The sequence below is a fragment of the Penicillium atrosanguineum genome, assembly GCF_028827265.1.
Source record: "Penicillium atrosanguineum strain IBT 20685 chromosome Unknown utg000006l_segment0_segment0, whole genome shotgun sequence".
In the NCBI taxonomy this organism is placed as follows: domain Eukaryota; kingdom Fungi; phylum Ascomycota; class Eurotiomycetes; order Eurotiales; family Aspergillaceae; genus Penicillium; species Penicillium atrosanguineum.
This window is the reverse complement of record NW_026623138.1, coordinates 476,246-494,931: the sequence shown is the minus strand read 5'-3', so window position 1 is coordinate 494,931 and position 18,686 is coordinate 476,246. Positions and strand designations below refer to the sequence as shown.

The window sequence follows — 18,686 nt, the reverse complement described above, 5'->3', positions numbered from 1 at the left end:
GAAAACTAAATCTATAAAGAGTTCGATGTTATTAGTTTACTCCGGTTACTCGGCCCTACTTCCCTATTCAGTTGGTACGATTAACGGGGACTAAATTAAATATTTCGGGTCACGGGCCGAATATAACGTCGGCCTTAACTTTACACATACTCACTCCGAACTCCGACTACACCGACACTGCTTTCCAAGCCTTCATTAAAGAACAAAGAGCCTTCATTGACTGTATCAAGGTGGGACTTTACTATAAGGTAGGTGGCAGTCTGTGAGGTATTGACTTAGGCTCTCCAAGGATGAAAAACAAACAACATACTACTAGGTTCTATGCTAAAGAATTTGAATAGATGCGATACAACTAACTAAATATAAGGATCAAATACGTCCTTGATTCTTCCGAACCCCTTTTTTCCTATTCTACGAAGAGGGTCGTGAAATAGATTCTGCCCATCCTTGTATAAGAAATCGTCCCCATCTTTTCCGAACCAAATAGCACCCTCAAGACAAAGAGAACCTTGCTCAGTGCCGATAACAATGTTTGGTCGACGATCTGGCCAAAGAGTCTTTTCCCGGATCTTTTTGCGTAATTCAGCAAGGATAGTAGGTCAAAAGTTGCCGTTCTCAACGAATACCAGAAAGCTCAATCATAATCGAATACATCCGTGTTGACGGCTCTCTTGTTCCCAAACAGTCGTTATTTACTTGTTACACAAAAGCATACCTAACCTCCTCCCTCACCTCCCTCGCCAAGCTTAACGCCTCCGCCCGTCCAACGCGCGAAAACACATTGAAATATGCCAAAAACGTATGCTTGCCCGTACTAGGGTGCTTCACCTTCTCTCCACGCTTCACAAGGGTCGCACAGCGACTAACGTTCCTCCCCAAATCAGGCCGTCGCGCAATCAGGTCCGCGCAGATATCGTCGCTATCGAAGATACCGTCGCATTCTGCGGGGAAGTCGGCCGGGATGAAGACCATTATCGCTGTGTATTGGGGACCAGACTTGTAGGGGATTGAGAGGGCACGGGCGCGGGGTTTGTCGTTTACGCCGAGGATGGCAGCCAGAGCCCAGTAGTCGATGCCGTAGGTTGATTCAATGATGTGAGAGCCTGTCATGCCTAGGGGCCGGGGGTTGATTTCGATCAGCCATGCTGAGGGTGAATTCGAGAGGGAGATGTCGTTATGTGGGTGTAGATCAATGATGCCGTGGGCTTCACTGTAGTCCATTATTGAGTTCTTAACTCTGCCTTCCAGGTGCATGACCCCGTTCCTGATCCCCAGGGACAAGAGCGTGTCCGCAAAGCTGGTAATGAGGAGGTCCAATTCTTTCTTCGGAAGCGCAGATGGGTAGACACTATTCAGCTCGTGGAAGTTCATCAGTGAACCCACAGTCGGCCCGTTAACGTCCGCGGACTTGGGAAGGTCATCGCAGATCTCGGCGAAGATAATTTTACCATCGAGGAGGACAAGGTTCACATCTACTTCGGGGCCGGAGCAGTACTGCTCCATGACAAACTCAGTGCCATGGCGCGAGGTGTCGATGGACTTTATCGCGGCCGGGAGCGCACCGGGTGTGTCGACTCGGGATACACCCTCGGAGCTCCAGCCGTCACATGGCTTGACGATAAGGGGGTAGGGAAGATCCACCTTTTCTGCAAGGGCCAGCGCTTCATCGAGACTGTTTGCAGAGTATGCCTCGTGGCCAACGTACTTGCTTGTGAGGAACTTATTCGTCGCGATGCGGAGCGAATCCGGCGGTGCCGTCTGCAGCCCAAGTTCCGGTGTGATCTGCGCAATGTAGTACCAGAAGGAATCGGCGAATGTCAAAATCCCGTCGACAGGCTTCCCGTACGCTCGTAGCGATGAAAGGATATGTCTCCCCATATCAGGTTCAGGCGGGTTCGTTAGGCGCGTCGGAATGAATGCCTCCCGCCAGTGAGACTGTGCCGGGTCCTCAAGCCAGTGTCCTGCGTTTTCGAGCACGACAACGTTGATGCCGAGCTCACGTGCAGCGCGGTAGAAGCCTAGACCGTCATCGGGATGGGCGCTGTTGGCGTCGACTAGCGCCAGGGTCTTGCATTGAGGCGTGCCAGGTTGGACCCAAGGGAAAGAGAGTCTGTTGTCTAGATCTGACTCGACCGCGTCACTTCCCGGTACCACGTCAGGATAGAGAATCAGCCCGGCAGTGGCAGCAGAAATGAGGGTTGTTAAGTCCGCGGATCTCGGGTCGGAAACAGGCTGGCCGTTATAGGTCTGTAGCGGCTGGGCGAAGGAAATGGCTGACTCGATGTGCTGCGAGTCACGGAATCGCAATGGAATAATATTTGAGCTGATGATATATCCGCTGTGTAGCGGGACAATCAGTTTCACGGCGCGCTTCCCTGACGCGGTTGCTGCGCGCAGAGTGTCCCAGAGAAACTGCAGTGCTGCTTCAGAGTTCAGAGAGGACGCCGTGAGCTCCACCTGGGCTTGATCGTGGTGTACCTGATAGATGTGAAGATCGCCCGGGGTTGCGGGAAGATCAGATATTTGAGACGCATTTTCCTCCCATAGCAACAGGTTGATAGACTGCCAGGTTCGCTCTGTGGTGGGACAATCGAGAAGAGACCCGGAATAATCTCGGATAACATCTGTGAAGGGTTAGCAGGATCCATTTCAGGCTTTGATCCATAGCTGAACCTCACCTTGGTTTGACCGGACTTGGATTCTGTGTGAGGTTGGCATTGTGAAGCGATATATGATGGATCAGGAATGCAGACTCCCCAAGGCGACAAGTTCCAGTTGTGTCTCGTGTCTTATCACCTGATACCACATGACTTTACTCCGATGAGCTAGTCATCAATCAAGGAAAGGCCGAGGTCCTCAAGATCTATAGGTAATGCTCCAACAAAGAGAACAAAGAGGGGTATTCGGACTTCGGATTTCAAACCCCGAATTCGGTCCGAAAGCTCATTCTAACTTCGGACTCTACTCCTTTAGACATTTTTTGTTTCGTACATCATCTAGTTCAATCATATATGTGTATTGCAAGCTAAAGAAACCTTATCACAGTCGTTCAAGTGCCTTCTCACCTGCAGCATCCCAATCCGATCTCATCACGTCGCAGGCTATATAGGTAATGCTCTTTCGTTAGGACTGGAGTGCGCGAAGGATGAGGACAGTCTTCTTCATGTTTCTGGATTCACTTGCCAGCTGGAAGTTCCAGTGAGGATCCTCTTTTCTCCTTTCAGACTGTCAAGTGACTTACCCAGCACCTAGCTCAATCAATCTATCTCCAGACTGGATCGACGAGACAATCTCATGCACGACCGTAGAGAGCAACGACCACTCCCTTCTAGTGAGATAGTAATCCGACGACTCCAGGACAGCATCGAAAAGGGATAAGCCACGATCATTCCAGAGCAGAAGGCCTGGTAACTCGCGTTCCTTGCTTCGAAGTCCTGTGAGGATTGAGGGGACCAGACTAGTGGGTGCTTTCTGGCGACGAATGTCGATGACCTAGAGACCTTTCGATACATCGGTGTAATCATAGGCATGACCTTATCCCAGGCCCTAGATCAGATAGGCCATCGGGCTTGGACGAGTCGTTTGAATTTATCTTGCCATTGGAATGTGAGTGCGACGAGTCTAGATCGGGGGAGTGCTAGTGGGAGTCTTTGGCTTCCTACACAGGTGAATATTGGAAGTAGCCAGCGGTGTCTTAGTTGATAAACACTCTACTGGAGAAAGAAATATCACTCGGCGCTTACGGTGCCCCCCGATCCGAGAACAGGATCGAAATTGTAGATTCGGTTGTTTGATTAGGGAAGCCTTCTACAAGCTGACAAACCTATCATATTCGCGAGATACTGTGTGTGCTGTTGTGCTGCCCTTAGTGAGTTAGTCTAACCCTCCATGCTCCCCTGAAAACTATATGCCGGAATCCAATAGATATCTAGTGTAGATCTAAGTTAACAATAGCTAGACCTGCTTAGAGAGTTGGCTACATTAGGTGGGCTTCAGATTCGTTGACTTCACGTCGGGAGCTATGCCAGCCCCCCGACAGCTTTCGGAGTCGTGCTAGTGCGAGACCGTCAGATTCGGTCTCCATATTTCGGTGCCATCCCGATCTGTCCTGCCTAGTGTTACAAGTGGTCGTATGTCCGGTGGATTGTATGATTTTAGTCATGGTCCGTATTAGCTCCTCTTTACGGACCAATCGTATAAAGCAATCCATATATCAAAAATATGGAGGTGATAGACACTTTTTCATCGTCCAGTGTCATACTTCACCCCACACATTGAAATGTCTTTTCCAAACTCCTTCGTCATCGTCGGATCAGGCGTGTTTGGGCGTGCGACCTCCCCTCCACTTCCCTCGCGTGAAGAAATGCCCAATTAACAATCAGCTTTGGTAATTCCTAAGGGAGCTTTTGCAGGAGTCTATGAGCTTGGAGAGGGCAAAGCTCTGATATAGAGCTGCTCTGCTCAGCAAAAAGACTTTTTTTTTTTTTTTATCGTGTGCTCTCAACCGACATCACTGTATCATGCCATGACCACGCTCAGAGATCTATCCCATCCAAGACCGTCTTAATTTTCCTTATCAACCGCTTTACCCGCGCCTCGCTGTTCCCACTCCCACAGCCATTAGCGAAATCATTCTCATCGCGGTTGCCAGCCTCAAGCAGCGCATCGCGCAGTCCTGTAGCCAGTTTCTCTGGGATAATACCACTACCATTACCATCACCCTCCTGAGCAGCCCCAGACCCAAATAAGAGCCCCTCTACCTTTTCTAAAAGCGTATAACTCACGTTAAGCAAACACTCCAGTTGTAACGTGTTATGCCCGTTAAGCTCAAATCCGTCAATCCGTAGGCTGCTAAGCGTTGGCGGAATTATAGGTGTCGGTCCTTTGACGGCCTTGACTATCGAAAGAAAAATTTCTTCGTAGGAAGCCAGAATAGATGTGTAGCAGAAGAGGATGGAGAAGAGTATTGGGAGCTCGAGGGCTGATGTAGTCGTCTCTGTAGTTGTAGTCACACTATGAGTGCTGCGAATACCGTTAGGTACATGCCCCCGGGTCCGGACACCATCCAAGACAATCTCGCTATCGCTTCCTGGCCGCTGGTATTTGATCCGCTTTAGGATTGAGACGAATCGTTGGCAGTGTTCAAGGGTTTGACCGATGGAGCGCTGACCGGGGGTACATTCGGGCCCGTCCGGCAAGTGGGTCAAGTTCGATTTGTGGCTAAAACCTTGCTGGACTAGCCTTTCGTGAAGTTTAGCGAGATCGTCGATAGATAACTTCGTGGTAGTATGTGATGAGCCTGAATATGATCGCATGGTTTGCGACCTGGGGCGGTGGTCGTTTCCTTCCACCAGTGTGGTTCTTTTGTGGATATTTGATAGCGCTGAGCTGAGCTGAGGCTCGCTATTGGAACTGAGGTACGTACCTACGTCGATTTGATCGGGGTTCCAGTCATGTGGAGCAGTCGAGTTTATGAGGTTAAGCATGGTGTGATGATTGTGGTCATTAATATTGATTGGGTCTGCATCCTAATATATATCGGGATTAGATTTGTCGATCAAGTGTGGTGTCCCTGTACCCAGATTTTCCTCTTCTCTGAGTTTCTCATCGTGGAGATATGTGATCCAATCGGCGTACATGGGCGATTGAAATCTCGAGAGGCGATCGTTGTGTAGGTCCCCGCCTGGAAACAAAAGACCTTCATGCTGGACGTTTGGTGATGAAGCACTCGCAGCGTCACTCGGGGGTCGCGAAAAGATAGAAGAGGCTCGCGAAGCATAAGACGACAAAGAGCGTTCAGAGGACGGCGGGGTTAGGTTTAACGTGTTTGTTTGGGTCCTCCGCGGGGCGGGCCGAACCGAATAACATTCCACCTTTGCTCTTCGGCATCGATCACAGGGGATCGTATTCCTCAGGAACCGACTAGTCGAGTTTGAAATCGGCTTTCCTACTCCTATGCAGCACAGCTTCTGACCCCGGCAACGGTCACAGGCACCCTGGCGACTCGTATCATTTTTGTCGGACATAGTTCGGATATGGTGGGATCTGCAGCGCGGACGGGATTTTTTTTGCAACCTTGCAACTAGCTGCCCACGGGATTGCAGTTGTTTAAAAGTGGTAGTGGCCAGGTAGGTGGGGGCTGAATCCCGATAAAGTTACAAACAGACAAGGGTACACTCTCGACATTAATCAAGGAAATCACGACAACCACGGATGGTTACCCCTGCGTCTGGCTTCGGACTTAGTTGTGGACACACGAGCCGCATACGTAGCGGTTCAGCTCCTCGTATACAACACTGTAGACTACTTGGCCCCAAGATCAGAACCGGTTACGTTACACTTCTTCAAACGCAGTAAGAGACTACCTAGGTATAAAGGATGGCCTGATACATTCAGATCGAGAGTGAAGGATTGTCACATCAGAAATTGGAGAGGTAGGCGGACGGTCGATCTCTGCTTACAAGCATCGAGGTCGGTGTGCCAAGTGCCGCGGTCCAAGCACCCGGCCAATGAATCGGTGCTCCGGCTAGCGTTGTAACCATATTAAATAGATGGCGAGTCTAGAGGTTTCAAGTGCGAGTATTGCAGACTGAAAATACCACATTATAATACCCTCCCATTACCGTAGAAGGTTTATGGCTTGGCTCCGATATATTCTTAGTGGCAGGCTTAGCACATATCTCTCTATGTTTGGGGCACAAAACCAGGTCCCTTCTGATCATATGGAATGTAGTATCTCAGAATGGCTCGCATTGTATTTGCTTGCAATCTCTAGTAAATTGACGACAGTCTTGGGAGGTTGGGGAGATTTGACTTTCCTAAATAACGGTCGCAGTTGTGGAAGATTCATACTGTATTGTGCACGATAATGAGAATTAGTAGTGTCCTGAACAAAAGTGGGAGTGCCCCTATCAATTCCCATGACTCAAGCGAATTGCTAAGGGTTCCACTTTTCCTCGGTATACATAGTGCTAGAGTACCAATGAGGCTCGAGGGCCCAATGAGAGAGGTGTATTCACCGCCATCTTGCCATTTCAGTCACAGCGGCAAATCTTGGCGGATCACACTCTCTTAATCACCTGACTTTCACGGGGGGTGCCGGAAGCACCAACAACGTTGCCTGGACGTAACCAACATTTCATGCCTTGATTTTCCTCAATATCATAATTAAGTACAACCGGGCAATGAAGGCCATTCTCGATGTCCTGAAGGTCCAAGATAATGGACCTCATCGTCGGATAGGGAGTCGGAAATTTTGTCAAGGAGGAGTCGCTTATTGATGCGGGAACATTGGGGGCTATTGTACACTTAGTGGATACATTTGAGGGGGTCAACATGCACCGACCCCTGGAAGCACAGCAGTGCCGCATTTCACTGAGTGCGTAGCAAAACCATGCACGTAAAGAGCATGAAGATATAACGAATGAATAGGAAGCACAAGGCACAGATACCAGGGTTAGAGAGTCAGCTATTAGGGCTATAGTAGAAAGAACCAATGATCAAGGATAAAACCTGCCAACACTAAACTGACCTGGACATTGCCCGAACAGCAATCAGAAGAGAGCGTGGAATGAAAAGGTAGCGAATCAGAGAAATGCTGTGGATCGATGTAGCTAATGAGAAGTCATGATTTGGCTAACAACAGCCAAAATACTGGTGACGCGCGCTTTGCACGCCGATGCCCTGAAACGAAAGATAGGGGGGAAGGAATTGGAAGAAAAAATCGACGTTGTTTTAAATGGAACGTCAATGGGACTGAAATCGAAACCAGTCAATCGAGAAGAGCCTTCAGATGACTAATACCCGCAACACGAGAGATGACATTAGCTTTCGTATGCCCAGCCGCAACTTTATTTGGACAGTGTAAGTATATCGGCGTATGAAGTCTTTCTTGGTCTTTGTGAGCGCCTCTCCGGAGTTGGTGTACTTGCTTGTGGTGAGCTCTCGGCGTCATCCAGTGTGTCAGCCCATGTAATCTGAGTGCTCTTCTCATCATCGTGAACAGGGGTATTCACTCTGACGGGCTTTGAGAGCTGGGCATCATGGGATTGCGATGTGGATTTGGACGGTGTTGTTGGTCCAGCCCTCTGGGACCAGCGGTCAACACGTTTCCTTTTCCCGGTTGCAGAAGAAGGGGTTGGCGGAAGACTAGTTGTTGACATTTGCAGGAAATGTATATCGTCCCGTCACGACAGCCAACTGGCGAGCCTCCTTTGTGAGGCCAAAGATACGACCGGTTAAAAACACATGAGCGTTCACATTGAGTGGTGGAAAATTTGCCCAGCGCTGCCCATTCTTAAAGAACGCGGTGATGGGGAAAATATTTGGGGTACGGGTTGATGGGTTGTAAACGGTCGTTTCAAGACGATACTGAAGTAAATTCCGTCCGTCGTTCAATTGTCCTCTTCGTTCCAGGACAAGGCCGAGGAAAGTGACTATGGGCTGGGCAGCACTGGGACGATGCATGAAATATGAATCTATATCTTCTTGGTTACCCGGATGGCTACATGGTGTTAGTAAAGTGTTTGGACTGATATGTTACACGTGTACCGACCGGTCCAAGTTATGAGCATGCAGTATAATGTGGAAACCATCATCTTCAGATGAGGTAGTCAAAAAAAGTCCCAGATGAATATATAAAAGCATTGGGTTGATGACTATCAGACTGATTACCCTCGTTGAAGAATCTAATGAGAGTAGGGATCTCATTTGATTAAACATCGTCTGATTCAATATCTTTGAACGGGACGTTCAGTGAAACACGTAACTGCATCGACAGTGCTTTTCCTGGATGCGTAGGATCTGGTTCAAAATGTTCGACGAAATCGCGCACGTGTAATATAGCGGTGAAGGATTTATTGGATGGCATGTTGATAAGAAGAGCCACTCCAGGGCAATCAAGAGTGACGAAAACAAAAGATGCTAAAAGATACAACTAAAAAGACATTTAGAAGGGAAAGCGGGGTAATAACCCATTTCGATAGTCTAAAAAGGTGTGCCAGATAGATACTCTAGTTCGTGCATGCTCAGGTTGTGCATGGAACAGTCTGCATATACTCGGCGAAATCTGACGAGTCTCAAAACATGGCCAGTCAGATAAAAAGTGGTGATTTCAATATGAAGACTACTGCTTACGAATGTAGATCGAATGTGTTCAAGGATGATTGGATAGATTCCCTATTCATTCTCAAGGATTGCTTTGCCATGCACCAAAGGTATCCTGCTGCGGTAAACCTAGTCGTTGCATTTCCTCCACTAACTGAGGGTCAGGTCTCTGTTCGATATCACTCACGCAGATTGGCTGCAGGAGGTGAAGGCCACTCAGCGATGGCAGACGCGACAGCACCCCACTGATTATATTACAATACACCCGTCTGAACACAACAGTATCAACGATTTGTTCCATCAAAAAATCACATTGTACCATTGTGGAGGTATATTTGATTTCAAAAACTACTGTATATCATTATAGACATAACTCTATGCACACCTGCCCACCTGGGCACAACCCTAATTGCCAAGAGCAATCTTCTTCAAGGTCGCAAAGTTGGGAGTTCCCAATCCCGTCACAGGATCCCACCCAGCCGTGGCATTCCAACTAGCATACGGCACAACGGGACCCCCATTTGCAGAACCACCGAATCGAGATTTTCCATCACATCCGGTACTTCCACCGTAGATAATATCGTTCAATCCGGCGAGACCATCACCGTAAAGCCACGGGTTCAAGAATCCCATGCTTGGTTGTCCGGCGTTGATGCGCGCGTCGTTGAGAAGAGCGACGATTCCTGCGAACGCGGGCGACGCACAGGATGTTCCATCTACCCTGGTGAGGGCTCCTTTCTCATAGATAGCGTAGTTCTGGCCTTGGGCTGCGACGTCGGGGAATGCACGGCCCTTGGCGTTGAAGAGGCCGGCTTGCTTGGTTCCGAGGTTCTGTAGGTATGTAGAGACAGCGGAGTCCTGGTACGCGGGACGATCCCAGAGATCGGAGAATCCTCCGGATGAGAAGTAGACTGCTTTCTCGGGCCCGTTTCCTGTTGTTGCGCCGACGGATGTAACCCACGGGCAAGCGGCTGGGAACTGGGGCGGGAAATGGGTTGTGTTCTTTCCATCATTTGTCAAGCAAGCTGCTCCGACGCCTGAGTCGCCGGATGAGAAGAGGACGGACACGCCCCGGGAACCAAGTTGGGCGTAGAGGTTGCAGACGGAGCGAGCGTATTTCTCCGGGACGGATTGTTCGTCTTCTCCGTAGGAGGTCGAGATAACCTGGGGCAGATCTTCGTCGGACATTTTGACGACGTTCTGCAAAAAGTCAAGATATGGCTCGTTGTTATTGTTGTTTACGTCGGGTTGGTCCAGGTCGGGCACTAAGGGGGCGCGGCCACCTGTGCTGAACTCTGTAACTGGGACCGGGGAGCTAATTCCGACAATATATTGGAGGTCGAGGTTTGCTTCGCTGCTATCCGAGCGAGAGTTTTGGTCATTTAGACCGCCACTGTATTCGATAACGGTGAAGTTCTCGCCTACGGCCCAGGGAGCAAGGTTTTGCTCGAAACTCGCGAGATCGGCATATCGTGCGTATTGCTCGAGGTAGCTTGCAAAGGCGACCTTATTGCCGTTGCCTGGGTCGGCTGTGTAGTCGCCAACAGAGTAGATATCCTTTAGACATTGGGGAGTGATGGCGGTGTTGCAGTCGTGTTCGGCGACGGCAGCCTTTTTAAAGGCCTCGTCGGCGGCAACTGCTTTGCTGTGCATGTGATGACGGTTGGCGTGCAGCTGACCGAAACGAGTAGTGGGAGTTACAAGATTGATGTGGGATGTAAGAGAATCCGGGATCGAGTATTCCAGCGTCCGGAGTCTCTCGACATGCTTCACATTGTTAATATAGTACTGGAAGTTGGCATCCAGTAGGTCATTGGCCGTCTCGACGGTTGTATGGAAGGTCATCCAGTCCGCATCCTGCTGAATATCGGTGATGCCAGCATCCTCCAGCCACTCGCGGATAGCGTCAACAGATGCAGCTTCCGGTAGAAGCATCCGTTTCATTTCATCGTGTGTGCGGAAGTGTTTGCCGTAGTTCTCATTTCCGGGGGTGGACATATCCAAGAGGGCATTTTCGAACCCGGCCGTGTCACCCTGCGCCAGGGCAACCTGCAGCTTAATGGGTTGGTTCCCGCGGGGAGTACGGGAGTAATGCCATCCTACAGATGTCAATTGATCAGCTATTGTCTCTACTCAGCACAAGGGTAACATACCCTGAGGAACAGAGGACAACTTCTCGAATACCTCTGCGGCGGCAGAAGATGCAAGAAGCGACACTGCCACGAGGGACAGGGCGCCCCGGTTCATAAAGGAGGGAATCATGGTGGAAAGGAGTGAACGAAGACACCCGAACCGCACGAAAAACCCGTGGCGGAGATCAATGGATTAAATAAGGAGGGGGCGCGTGTATTTATTTATGGTTGCACTGGGGGCGGGGAATGGCAGCCAGGAATGCGTTGCAAGACTCCGGGATTCACCTTAGGATAATCCACTGCATAGGCAGTTCTTGGCCCTGTGTTCCACAGGTGGACCCTGGCGCGGAGGCCCGTCGGAATCGTCTCATGTCCCGTTGGATCAGATCCAATAACTGTCATTTCGAGACCCTGATAGCCAGCGGGCTTCCGTTTGGCATCTTGCAGCCTGATCTTGGCGTAGCTTGTGCCTCGGAGACCGAGTGACGGGCTTGGGTAGCCAGTGATGTGATCGGTATGGAGAGCCCGTGAAACATGACCCTGCGCGACGCGGTGGCTTTCTTCAGGATCGGCAGGGGATGACCCACTTAGGCAATTATTGGAGGTTGGCGGAGGTTGGTGGAGGTTGGGCCAAGACAAGGCCTCCGACGGGGCTGGCATTGCATGCTGCATGGAACTTGGATATGCAAGATCGGGTGCATATGGGCGACAGGTCATACACCTGTTTCCTGTTCCGTTCCCAAGTGGTTTCTTATTGATTGTTATTGATTGTTATTGTTTGTTGTGGGTTGTGTTCCTGCCAAGACCTGCGGGTTGGACCTGTAATTTGCCTCCGCTGATCAACTCCTTGGACGCCTCCGCATTGTCCACCGGATAAGATGAACGCCAATCTTAAGATCTACAGTAGGTTTGAATTTCCCTAATTTCAAGTCCTGGGCTTGCATCGGAATCCGTTGCAAGCCCAGGTTTCACTGACAAGTCTTAATATTGCGCTGCCAAGACTGAGAGAGGGATTAATATCGTACCCTCCGCATTAAACTGAACTCAGCTTAGCTGCTATTCAGTGACGACATGCCTGTCACACTCGCAACGGTCCCGGGTGTTCCGGTGTAACACGATGTAGTACATTCATGCATTTCATGGACTTCACAACCTTAAAAGGTCTGTTGACTTACGTATTGACAATTCAAAGGGGTTGCATCACGTGCCATGGCTACAAGACAGCAATCAACTAACACTACTGGTGAGCAATAGAATGTCCGATATCAATTAATTGTATTCAATACATGTGCAGGGTTGCAAAAAAGGGCATGTTTATCTATGTACAAATTTCGGCTCTCACTTGAGGTCCGGCTGCGGCACAACAGCCACGTCGGAGTTCTGCCCATTCTCAAGATGCTGCGCATAGAACATCTGCGCGATCGCATCCTCAGTTTGGAGGTATGTCCGACCACCTTGGATAAACCAGAAGGTAACGGCAATGACAAGCATGACACCGAACACAACGATGGCGTAATTCATGTCAGCCGGAGCTGGGTTCGGGGCGCCAGGGAACAAGAAGAAAATGGTGGTAATGACACAGTACACAATACTGATCCAGTTCATCCAGGTACCCCAGCGACCGAGTTGGAAGGGACCAGGGACAAGTTTGTCGCGGCCAACGATGAGGAGGGCAAGGATAGGCATCGCGTAGGAGATTGTGAGGGCGACCGTGCTGACGCTGAGAATGGCCTCGAGAACGGTGTTGGCGAAGAGGTAGAGGATGCCAACGAGGCCGATGATGCATCCTTGGCCCCAGAGTGCGCGGGCAGGGACCTGCCAGACGGGGTCGACGTGGCTGAAGTACTTGCTCCAGGGGACCCCGCCGTCACGGGCGAAGCCCCAGCTCAGACGAGAGGCCGTGGTCAGGACAGAGATGCCCTGGCCGAGACCGTTGAAAATGAACAGAGCAATGAGTGTGGCTCCACCCTTGAGGCCGACAGTCTCGAGGATCAGCTCGATGAAAGGCTGGTCGGCGTTGGTGACGGCATCGACATCCTGAATGCAGAACAGGCAAACCACCATGAAGATGAAACCGGTGATGGCACCAAACAGGACAGCCATCCAGATAGCGCGGGGCGCATTTCTTCTCGGATCAGGAATCTCCTCCACCATGTGAATGACCGAGTCGAAAGCAGTCAAACCATAAGCAGCCTGGACCAAGCCAGTGAACCAAACCACACCATCGGGCCATCCAGTCTGATTCATCCAATTTCCAAAGACAAACCCTCCGGACTGGAAATTCAAATCACTCTTAATACCAACGCAAATCAACATTACCATCGACAACACAACAAACAACCCCGCAAACCAAATCCCGACAAAGTTGTTGATCCAAGGCAGAACTTGCTCCTTGCGGCAACTAATCACATTAACCACAGTCAACGCAAACACAACCCCAATATAAACCAAGAAATTCACCCATCCCTTCCCAGCGCCGCTCCATTCTGGATCAAACATTGTCTTCATGCCAAGCAGGAACTCAGTCATAAACGCCACCTGCGACGCAGTCAAAGTCCACCACCCGAACGTATTAATCCACGCACACATGTACGAGGCGAAGCGGCCCAGCGGTGTCGGCCACAATCTGTACACCCAGTATGCTTGACCGAGGGCAGTGGGCATACTGCTCGTCAACTCGCCCAGCGAGACAGCGACGCACAGGTTACAGCCCGTGACCAGCACCAGGCCCCAGAGGATGGTAATTGAGGCGCCATTCGTGAGACCGCTGCTTAGATCCTGCGCGAAGGTCGAATATGTTCCTACTATAGTCAGTATCCGCAGACACCAGTACACCTGCTCGAAGCGATGTCACTCCCTCAATGGGGAGGTCGGGTGGCGACTTACCGAGAACACAGAAAGCAAGAGCAAGCATGCTCCAAATATTAAATTTGCGAGTCAGCGCCTGGGCATGACCCATCGCTGCGAGATCAGTGGCATCCTGAACATCCTGATCGTTCTCGAGAGGCGGCTTAATGGTAATCGATTCGACGTCCATAATAGGATATCTCGTATGTCGTTCAAATGTTCAATCGAATATGCAGTCGTTCAGCCCGAGGCAATAAATTCCAGATCCTCAAGAAAAGTTGTTCCCATTTTCCGCCGAAGCTGAACACAATGTAAGAATCGCAGGGGACAAAGCTCTCTTTCTAAATATGATGGCGGTTGCACCCCCTCACGGCGCACCCTATCTCTGATCGTGTAAATACGGGGCAAGAGATAGAGCTGGGGTGACAGCCGGAGAACCAATTACAGGCGTTGACCGGGGATAACTGACGGGTGGAAACTGGGTGGATTGGTCACTGAGAGAGAGGCTGTGTGTAATGGGAATATTCATCGCTTGTGATTTTTGTATGTTGGTTTTTTGCGGGGATTGTGGCCACTCTCGGGTGGACTTGCTACTGTGGGATTCGGGTCGATATTTTCTATTATTTTTTGGGTTCGGATTAGTGGGTCCTTGGTGATAACGCCTGGGGTAGTGTGTTGTTTCGATTCACTGGATCTTAGATGAGGATGAATGGTGTAATTATCATCATGATTATCTTGTTCTGATCTGTTCTGAATTTAGCCCTGATGTACGCGATAATAGGTGGCGACCATGTGTGGAAGGTGGTAATCGGGTGGCGAGTGTCTGTCTACCGCCTTTCTCACTTCTTCAATTGCAGTGTTAATATTTGAGCCTCCAAGGTTCGTCCAATGTTAAGGTGTAGCACTGTCAAAGCCTCATGCAGCCAGTAAGCCATTCCATGCAAGCCATGGAAGCCGTAGAAGCTCGACCGGTCATCTGTGGCAAGCCGCGCCCGAAGTAGTAAGTCCATGCGGTCCGATAAGGGTTCTTTATCAGCGGACTCAAGGCCGCTGCATGTATGTGTCTGTGATATTGTCAACCTGCTTCGACGTCTGATGTCTGAAGCATGATCTCATATCTGTGGCATATCTGATAGGCTCCACGGTGGAGATGCGACTCCCGATGCCGGATTGTCGCCACACGAGCGGGTTGGAATTATTTGGGCGGCGGGATCCGAGATCAACAAGTCACAGCGAGTCAACAACTGACTATCATGAGCTAGTCTTGTGAGCTTCCGAAGATGTTTTCCGATAAATTGAGAAAACTCGAGGACCGATTAGGAAACAGAAGACGATGGAGACATGCAAGCTGCTGTTTAGATAGTGCAATGGGATGCAAGGGTCCACCCTCGGCTGTTGATGGGGTGGAACGTGGCGGATATTCAGTGAGCTTGGCTTTTGACTAGGTTATTGCTCCCAGTGGTTTTACGTAGAGTTGCCAAGAGGCAGATCCGGTTGACTTGGCCGAGAGCTCACAGCCCTGTATGTCGATTGGTCTGAGTCGCCGCTCGCGCTCGGTCCTGATATCTCCTGTTCTTTCCTTTTCCGGTGGAGACGGTGGATGCGACGGGTCGCTGGTTGATAGAGTTGAGATAGAGTCGGATCGAGATATTGAAAATGCGGGGTGAATCTATGACATGAGTTCTAGATTGCGGTCCCGGTATGCCCATTTCCTATCTCTAAGATAGACCTGCTGCTCGCCTCTTCATGATTCATGAGGCGTGCTATTATGTTTGATAGTCAGGAACCGCGCAGAAAGCCAAACCCTTTTGGGAATTCGGAGCCAGATCATCGGGGCTAGGCTCAGCCAAGCGACATCCGCGATGCCGGCGTCTTTCTCTGTTTTTGTTTCGCCGAGGATTTCGTTTCATTTCCATTTCCTAATGGTATGAATAAGTGAGGCATTTTCCGTCCGAAACCCGCATTTGACACGGCTTGTTAGTACTGCTTGTCCGGGTCCGGGGGCGTGGCGGTGATGCCCGGTGATCGTCTTGTCGCTTCAAAATTCCCCAGGTTGAAACATATTATCAATCGATTGCCCATTATGCGGGTCGACAGGACACTAGAGCATTCAATAATTGCTTCCCCGCATCGAAGTTTCCCAATTCTGGGGTAATACACTCCTTGGGCGCATGTCCGACACGAAGGGCGTCCCCGGGTTGTTGATCTGCTAGGAGGTTTCCCACAAAAGGGGTTTGACTCGGTCTTTCTTGTCAGCAGTGACCAGAGAACTTACATCGATGTCCCGAGAAGTTTTTCTTCTTTCATGCATCTCAGAATCCAAGAGATGAATCGACATAGCCTGCTGAAGGAAGACAGCGCTGGACGGTGCGCGTCAGTCGGAGAGTAACCAAACCAAGTGAAAAGCTCAACAGACTCACCCTCGATCCTTGAACCCTTGCCTGGAATCAACATCATCAAAAGAGCAACTGATACTTATTTATGAAGATTTACAGAAGCAGCATCATGCCACTTCCATTTACCTTCCATTTTCGGAAATTCGAGCCGCGACTATTCCGACCACAATCAACCGCGACCCATTCCGAATCGGGTCAATGCCTCGAGAACAAGTTCAAATTCGTACAATTCACACGATTCAAAGAAGATTCAAGATCACCGAGTCTTGGCAATTACATTAATGCTTCACTATCAGATACAGTCAGGGGAATCATAAAACACTTTTGTTGTCACCGAGACCCGGAAAAATGGTGATGGGAGATGATTGAAAGAAAGACGCCATCCCAGTTACCCAGCAATTCAAACTCCAGTCCAACTCCAGCCAAATGGCTCTAAATGTACATCGTGTCATCATGAAGTGCAGTCTATGTGCGAGTCAAATTCAGTGACTCAAAGTTAAGACCCAAGACTTAGGCGCGCGGCTGCTTGTGTCGCCACATCCCACCGGGGAGAAGATTTTGTTTCAAAAGCGCGAGTTCCTTGTGCACGGCTGCGTTTTCCTGTTGCACGCTTTCGATGTATGCGAGGGCGTTGCTGAGGATTTCAGATTTCTTGAGACTTCCTGCGCCTCCTCTGGATTGTTTGTGGACTCCGGCGGGGGAGATCACCTTTTCCAGAGCGAGGAACTTGGCGTTCATATTTGTGCGATAGCGTTTCTCGATGATGTTGTGGGCGGCTCTTTTAGCGGCGTTACGCATCTGTGGGTCTTGGCTTGAGGAGCGGTTGGAGTCTTGCGAGAGACTGCGAGTTTTCCGACCGGATGTTTTTGTTTGCTTGGGGGTAATGTATTCTTGGGGTTTCATTTCGGGGCTGGAGGACCATCGCGTTGAGGCGGTGTTTTGGGCGGAGTTGCGGGTGACTGGTCTGGATGGTTTGGTGGGTTCTTCGGCGATAGTCATGTCGATGGATTGGCACATCCCGGCGGGCCAGGACTGATCGTCACTGTCTAGGTCCTTTTATATCGTTAGTACGTCACTGTTGCATTGTGGAGAAGGCTGACATACCGATGAGAGAGAAACTGTGTCGTCTGCGGTGGGCATCGTGAAACCATTGATTGCAGTTGGTGTTCTGAATGGATCTATGAATAAATCCTTGGTGTCTTCATTTGTCAAGTTGTCGGAAAAGTCGAACGACACTGGATCCATATCGGCGGGGTTCAGAGAGAACAGATCGATTGCACTGTCATAGGACCAGTTGCCTGGCACAGGGTCGCATCCCTTGAAAATATCCATTGGACGAGACTGGGGACTAAGATCCTGGTTGAGATATCTTTCGTCCTCCAATGAGAGAGTCGGAAGGGTGCTTGATCGATTGAATGGCATCGTGAAAAAATGTTATGCTGACCAGATTGGGGGCGAAGGCTCAATGTAATATCTGTGCGCAGGGACGAAAGTGGAGGGAGGGATCGATGTTTATAAAAGTAAAGGTCGATCGAAAGGCGCGGTACCTTGGAACAAATGTGAATCTATCTTGGCCGTGCCAGCTTATATATCCCTATGGGTTTTCGTCAAGCGCGAAAAAGTCAACAGGGGTCGGCACCCGGGACGGATTACGACTGTTGTTGCGGTTCATCGACCGAACTTGGAAGCCGAGATGGACCTGTGATGTCAAGGCCCAGCTCCATAGTCGAAAAGACCCTGCCGGTCGCCCCCAAAAGGGCGTAGTCACCCGTCATGCTGCTCCCCTCTGCGCTCGGTCAAATCGAGCCGAGATCACCTTAGCTATACGGCCGGCTCCGGATCGTTCAGATCTTCCGAATTGCTCATGAGCGTGAAACCGTTGAAAAAAGGACCAGCAATAACGGGGCAAATGTCAGCTGTGGACCTTCAAAGGTGAACCAGTGGGCTGAACTTGCCAAGCTTCCGCCGGCCGAGTCTCGGAGCCGACGTTATGTACTTTAGTTGCTAAACACAGTCTCTTTATTCACATCCCCGAACGGAAAAATTGATACCCTGTATATTCATCGCAGTTTAGATACATACAGCCTTTTTTTGTGTCTCGCTTGAGCTACCTCTCTTGGCTACTTGTTATCCCTGCATGACGGCGATCCGCTGCCGCTGAACCTCCAAGGCAGGAGATTGCACATAGGAATTCCCAATCACAGTG

The 18,686-nt window shown here is 50.1% G+C and overlaps 5 protein-coding genes across 5 annotated transcripts; all 5 read right to left on the bottom strand.

Annotated features, from left to right (window-relative positions):
* Positions 1-699: 699 nt before the first annotated feature.
* On the bottom strand, positions 700-2,718 carry fmpC (ATP-grasp enzyme fsqD; the record flags this gene model as incomplete). Its single annotated transcript, XM_056887350.1, has 2 exons — positions 700-2,624; positions 2,679-2,718. The coding sequence occupies 2 exons, from the start codon at positions 2,716-2,718 to the stop codon at positions 700-702; spliced, it is 1,965 nt and encodes a 654-aa protein (XP_056739041.1).
* Positions 2,719-4,535: 1,817 nt separating this feature from the next.
* On the bottom strand, positions 4,536-5,486 carry N7443_007293 (uncharacterized protein; the record flags this gene model as incomplete). The annotated part of the gene is made up of 1 exon (XM_056887349.1): positions 4,536-5,486. One exon carries the CDS (start codon positions 5,484-5,486, stop codon positions 4,536-4,538), a length of 951 nt encoding a protein of 316 aa, XP_056739040.1.
* Positions 5,487-9,510: 4,024 nt separating this feature from the next.
* On the bottom strand, positions 9,511-11,367 carry N7443_007292 (S53 family peptidase; the record flags this gene model as incomplete). Its single annotated transcript, XM_056887348.1, has 2 exons — positions 9,511-11,204; positions 11,259-11,367. 2 exons carry the CDS (start codon positions 11,365-11,367, stop codon positions 9,511-9,513), a joined length of 1,803 nt encoding a protein of 600 aa, XP_056739039.1.
* Positions 11,368-12,575: 1,208 nt separating this feature from the next.
* N7443_007291 (putative amino acid permease family protein) lies at positions 12,576-14,274 on the bottom strand (the record flags this gene model as incomplete). The annotated part of the gene is made up of 2 exons (XM_056887347.1): positions 12,576-14,041; positions 14,124-14,274. The coding sequence occupies 2 exons, from the start codon at positions 14,272-14,274 to the stop codon at positions 12,576-12,578; spliced, it is 1,617 nt and encodes a 538-aa protein (XP_056739038.1).
* A 2,716-nt stretch (positions 14,275-16,990) lies between these two features.
* On the bottom strand, positions 16,991-17,902 carry N7443_007290 (uncharacterized protein; the record flags this gene model as incomplete). Its single annotated transcript, XM_056887346.1, has 2 exons — positions 16,991-17,533; positions 17,585-17,902. The coding sequence occupies 2 exons, from the start codon at positions 17,900-17,902 to the stop codon at positions 16,991-16,993; spliced, it is 861 nt and encodes a 286-aa protein (XP_056739037.1).
* Positions 17,903-18,686: the final 784 nt, after the last annotated feature.